The sequence below is a fragment of the Salmo salar genome, chromosome 24, assembly GCF_965601325.2.
Source record: "Salmo salar chromosome 24, fSalSal1, whole genome shotgun sequence".
Classification (NCBI taxonomy): Eukaryota; Metazoa; Chordata; class Actinopteri; order Salmoniformes; family Salmonidae; genus Salmo; species Salmo salar.
Window position 1 is genome coordinate 29,518,506 of NC_138314.1, and position 6,513 is coordinate 29,525,018.

The window sequence follows — 6,513 nt, forward strand, 5'->3', positions numbered from 1 at the left end:
CTGCCTGTAGTGGTAGAAGGAGCTCGATGGTCATGCTTTCTCCTCACCACCCCGTCACTCCGTGTGGAGGAATGACACTGGACACACCTCAAATGTGAAACGGAATGAAACAAATGTAATTCGTCTGTCCTAAAAAATACAACCATATTTAAAAAGATTAAGTAGATGGCATTAACCATCTGTATTAATGCTTACTTGTTTTGGTGGGAAATTACATAATCCTCATCTAAATTTGAATACATTTTGTTTGTAATGTCTGCATTTAAAGTAAGTGAAGAATAAAATAATATTTTATCTTATTACTAGAGAAATCTATTGAATGTTGCATCCTATTAGTTGCATTTAGGGTATCCCCAAAAACCTTTGCAATGCATATGTAGCAAGATATTATTTTAAACAATAAATATAGAAGACACATTTAGACATCCTTGTTGTGGTCATGGTTTTGATTCCATGAACATGGATCAACGAGTGAACACTTTTTTCACATTCTAATCTTATTTTATTATGATACTCCCATACCTTGATTCCATTAAGAAGGATCAGAGTAGCAACATTTGGATTGATTCCCATTTTAGCCATGACATTACCTATCCCTCTGGACTGCTTTTGTGTTGTGGTCAAAGGGAGGTGGCTAAGGTCTCATGTTTTATGTATACTGTGACAGCTTTCCTATTCCATCGTTAACAAGGACTGCAGATGGGGGATGAACAGTGAAATGTGGTTGTTTAGGCCGCCTACTGCATGGATGTTTTCATGCATCGAGTGCGTAAAGTTATGACAGCCGGCTTTTGGAACATATTATTTCGGAAACATATGAAAGGTCATTCATGGATTTTAATTTAGGCTCAAGGTAGTTTATCCACGTACCACGTAAGCCTATTGGGGAGCACGGATAAGAAATCGTCACCAGAACCTTGCTGAAATAGGCGTGTACGCATAGACGGTGGAGCACTTGGAATTCGACTACAGCCAGGTTCTTATCTGAGCGACAGGGAGAGAGTAACATTGGACGGGACGTTATAATAACACAAAATTAAAGGTTAATTAAAAAACATTCTTAGCACAGTAGGCCTATAGATGGCAATAGTGTTTGGGGTGTGTGGTGGCGTATTAAGATGACAAAGTAGACTAGTCACTAAATTGATGTTTTGTTGGATAGTCTACTACTGTATTTTGGAGAATGAGGCAATGCACATTATTTAACTGCTTAACTTCAGATACCTCTGTCCTGTTAAAGGTAATTCAGGGAAGTGCCTGGATCTGCAGATTTCAAGTAACTTTTCAAACTAACCGAAAACCTGTGTTGGAAGTAACAAATGTTGAATTAATTTAGGTCTCCAGCAGAACAACATTTTAGAAAACATCTTGGCAGCAACAGCCCCGAGACAAGGCGCCGAAAAAGTCCCACGGCTTCACTTTGCATGTTTTAATCCAGACTGCGAGTCTAATAAAAACCTTGGCAAGCTAGGATGGATACCGCCGGCGGGAATGTGACAGCATCCCTCGTCTCTGGCAGTGGTAGCTTCAGCAGCAGCAGTAGCTGCACTGGTGGAAACGCGAATGCGCCTAAACATTTGTGGAGGCAACAGAACCAAGCAGCGCTCTCTCCGCTCCACCACGCGCTCGGAGTACGGACGAACAACCGGGTGAGAAGAGGATTTTCGGACACCGAGAAATACCTCAGCCCTAAGACCATGGACCGAACTTATGCAGTGGACACCGGGCACCGACCCTGTTTGAAGAAATCGCGGATGTCATGGCCATCCTCGTTCCAAGGACTTCGACGGTAAGGACAGCTTTATCTCTGTCTCAAATGAGAATGACAAGGGCGTGTGTGAACAATGGAAAGCGAAAAAGTAGGGTAAGTAGGCTACCAAAGGTGTAAAAGATGTCGGAACTTTGGACAAGCTTTAGTTTTCATTCCGTTGCCTAAATATTCGTCTTTTAGGTAGATGTGAAAAATATCCTATCCCGGTACTCGAGAATTGTGATTAATCTAACCGACGAGACAAAGAGGGATTTGTAAATTATGTAAATGTGTGTGTATGATGCATTTGCGAACGCATGGTTTGCTCATTCGTTTTTAGATTGGACGTTTGCGCCTCAATAGTTTCTGTTATTAATGATATGGATGTCTTGATTGATGACTGTTAAAAACATAAAAAATAAAAAAAGACGCCCATGATTTAAAGGTGCTGTGACTGGGAGTAAAATAAGGCGATACATTCGTAACTTAAGGTAGACACGGACCAAGTAGGCACAGGGAGGACACAAAGTTAAATAGACCTACCCTGCAGGAAATAAAGTGAGGGGCACAATTCTAAGGTTCATCTCTCAAATGATGAGCAGGCATAACACATTGCACATTTCAGTCCATGTATTTGCTTGTACGCCCTTTTTTACCCAACACATCCCATACTAGTAGATACATTAAAGCTTTTAATATCAGCTATAGGCCTAATAAGTCAATTGTAAGCATTTCTTACCACATAATTACAGTTCATTTCTGACAAGGGCAGACTGCAGTGTAGTTCACCAGTCCAATACAAAAATACCCTATTTCCACTGTCATGCTGACCCACACATACTGGCTCTGATATTTTCTTTTCACATTGTCCAATCCAGCATAGTTCTAGCAACTAATGGGGATACAAAAGGCCAGCACAATACTACACATTGGATTGGCTCAGCAGTGTTAAAAGGGTTATAGGCCTAACATACATTATTTTCACTAGTCTCTCCTACTTGCATTCATTGGTTTAATCCACACATTCACAACGGTCTCAAGCCATTCTATATACCAGGAGTTAACTGTAGATGCTTTTTGGTGGTGGTGGAGCCCAGAAGGCTGCTCCATATTCAGACCTAGTCCTGGGGATTCTTCGTCTCTAATTATCTCCTTTAGCTGCAAAGTAAAGAGAGAAAGACATCTAATATTAGGTCACCTCCGTTTCCTGTCTGAAGTTCTGGAGCTACCATAATATCTGTCCCTGGACTAATATTCTCTTCAGTTATGACTGCCATCTCACCTCAGGGCTATGGAGAATATTGACCGAGCTGTGCTTGGAATGGACTGTAACATATATCCAGACCCGATATTCAGAGTCTAGACAGAAAGAAAAGCATGATTACTGTTTGAGATTGTTTACAATCTGAAGAAATCATACTTGGGACAGAGGAAGACTTAAGTTATCTTTATAGAAGGTATAATTATATTTTTTAATATTTCAGGGGGTGTGAAGAAAGATTCAGGGCAGAAAGATGTGTAGTATTGCATTGTTTTACTCATGGCAGATCATCTATGGGGCAATACTGTCCAGGGCCCCATTTCCCAAAAGCATCTTAAGGCTAAGTTCATCAGTAGAACCTTCGTAAGAGCATTGTTAATATCTCCAAGCTGTTTCCCAAAACCATCGTTATTAATGTTGCACTTGAAAATGCTCGTAATCTAAAGATGCCTCAGGCCAATCGTAGAACAGCTAAGTGCATCGTTAGTTCCTTTTTTGCCCTCCTGTGTCACTTTATACACAGAAGATCTCTGTTGAACATAGATTCACATGGTCTATCCGTTTCCCTGTGACTGCCGATAACTTCAGAACAAAGTTGCCAATGTCTTTGCAATTGATACAAACAAGCAACATATAAAAATATGCTTCAAATGAAAACAGAGATGACCGCATTAAAATAAACAGTAGGCTATAGGCCTTTTGCAATCATATTGAAGTAATTTCATGTTTAATCAATTGAGTTCTATTTTTCTACTTGTAGCCTACCGCCTGCAATTTGTTGAATATACACTGAGTGTACAAAACATTAAGAACACCTTCCTAATATTGAGTTGCACCCCCCAACCCCCTTTTGCCCTCAGAACCGCCTCACTTCATCAGGGCATGGACTCCACAAGGTGTTGAAAGCGTTCCACAGGGATGCTGGCCCATGTTGACTCCAATGCTTCCCACAGTTGTGTCAAGTTGACTGAATGTCTTTGTGTGGTTAACCATTCTTGATACACACAGGAAACTGTTGGGTGTAAAAAACCCAGCAGCGTTGCAGTTATTGACACAAACCGGTGCACCTGGGACCTACTACCATACCCCGTTCAAAGACATTTAAATATTTTGTCTTGACCATTTACTCTCTGAATGGCACACATACACAATCCATGTCTCAATTGTCTCAAGGCTTAACATATATTTTAACCTGTCTCCTCCCCTTCATCTACACTGATTGAAGTGGATTTAACAAGTAACATCGACAAGTCTAACATGGCATTCACCTGGTCAGTCTGTCATGGAAAGAGCAGGTGTTCTTAATGTTTTGTACACTCAGTGTATTTCATAGCCTAACTTGTGTGCAATGATGTGCCGACTGGGCGATTTAGTGCATTTTTATTGGGTAAGCATTAGAGTTTAACCTGGTTACTGAGTTTTACTGGGATTTACCACCCAAAACCACTCAATTTTCCCAAGATAAATAACTGAGAGAAACTGGTAAATTATAATAAATTACTTATATGAACAGCATGGCGTGAAATGGAACTGTTAAATTATATGCATGTTTAAATCTGGCTTCTATAGGGCTTCTGCATGAAGAATCTTCAATGCTCAGGGTGGGGACAGACAGCCCATCTCAGTATTGAGTGCAGTTCACAATGTATGTAGACCTATACTGTCATCTCATCATGGTAACTTTTTTCTTTTGATAGCTAGGCCTGCATTTGCTGCAGCATAGTCTATGCTACAGTAATATAAAGACCGAATGTCCGTCTAATTTACCCATCTCCATCTGGATTTTGGGGTCACCTTATTTTTTTAATTGTAACTTTTATTTTGTGTCATTTGTGCTTCTTCTCTGGCCTCAAGGTCACCAGGCTGCTCGTTAGGGCGCACACCTGTCATCACTCGAAAATCGTTGCTTTAAACGAGTGCATGCGCAAGCTCTCTCGCAGTCTTTCTCTCTCTCCATCAACTGTAAGGACCAACGCTGGAGAAGAAAGCCGGTACGGGGAGTAGAACATTTAATATGGAACAGACATCAAACAGGACAGCGATAGAACCGGGTATGCAAAGACAAACAAACATTAATCCTGAAGCAGGGAACAGACCGATATAGGGTAGGTAATTACACAGATGATTGAGTCCAGGTGAGTCCAATAATCGCTGATGCGCGTGACGGGGGAAGACAGGTGTGCGTATTGATGGTGGCAGGAGAGCGTAATGTTGGGGAGCCTGTCTCCTTCGAGCACCAGGGAGGGGGAGCGGGAGCAGGAGTGACATCAACTCTATTCAAATTAGATTATCCGGTTATAGTTTGACATATAGCCCTATACAGGGCATTCTGAAAGTATTCAGACCCCTTCCCTTTTTCCACACTTTGTTACATTACAGCCTTATTCTAAATAGGATTACACAATAATGAGAAAGCAAAAAATGGTTTTTAGAAATGTTTGCAAATTTGTTTAAAAAAAAAAAAAAATGAATAGCTTATTTACATAAGTATTCAGACCTTTTGCTATGACACTCGAAATTGAGCTCGGGTGCATCCTGTTTCTATTGATCATCCTTAAGATGTTTCTACAACTTGATTGGAGTCCAACTGTGGTACATTCAATTGATTGGACATGACTTGGAAAGGTACGTACAGTTGAAGTCGGAAGTTTACAGACACCTTAGCCAAATATTGTACACTTCTGGCCCTTCTTTGGACACTGTGTTAACAACCCTCCAGACGAGCTTCAATGCCATTCAACTCTCCTTCCGTGGTCTCCAACTGCTCCTAAACACAAGTAAAACTAAATGCATGCTCTTCAACCGATCGCTGCCTGCACCTGCCCGCCTGTCCAGCATCACTTCTCTGGACGGTTCTAACTTAGAATTTGTGGACAACTACAAATACCTAGGTGTCTGGTTAGACTGTAAACTCTCCTTCCAGACTCACATCAATCATCTCCAATCCAAAGTGAAATCTCGAATTGGCTTCCTATTTCGCAACAAAGCATCCTTCACTCATGCTGCCAAACATACCCTCGTAAAACTGACCATCCTACCAATCCTCGACTTCGGGCGATGTCATTTACAAAATAGCTTCCAATACCCTACTCAACAAGCTGGATGCAGTCTATCACAGTGCCATCCATTTTGTCACCAAAGCCACATATACTACCCACCACTGCGACCTGTACGCTCTCGTTGGCTGGCCTTCGCTTCATAATCGTCGCCAAACACATTGGCTCCAGGTCATCTACAAGACTCTGCTAGGTAAAGTCCCCCCTTATCTCCGCTCACTGGTCACCATAGCAGCACCCACCTGTAGCACGCGCTCCAGCAGGTATATCTCTCTGGTCATCCCTAAAGCCAACTCCTCCTTTGGTCGTCTCTCCTTCCAGTTCTCTGCTGCCAATGACTGGAACGAACTACAAAAATCTCTGAAACTGGAAACACTTATCTCCCTCACTAGCTTTAAGCACCAGCTGTCAGAGCAGCTCACAGATCACTGCACCTGTACATAGCC

At 41.7% G+C, this 6,513-nt stretch overlaps 1 protein-coding gene across 1 annotated transcript; it reads left to right on the forward strand.

The window, feature by feature from the left end:
* The first annotated feature begins 928 nt into the window (after window positions 1-928).
* Window positions 929-2,163, forward strand: LOC100195692 (cAMP-specific 3,5-cyclic phosphodiesterase 4D). Its single transcript, NM_001140721.2, is given in 1 exon segment — window positions 929-2,163. A coding segment is annotated over 1 exon segment (321 nt). The 5' UTR covers window positions 929-1,472; the 3' UTR covers window positions 1,794-2,163.
* Window positions 2,164-6,513: the final 4,350 nt, after the last annotated feature.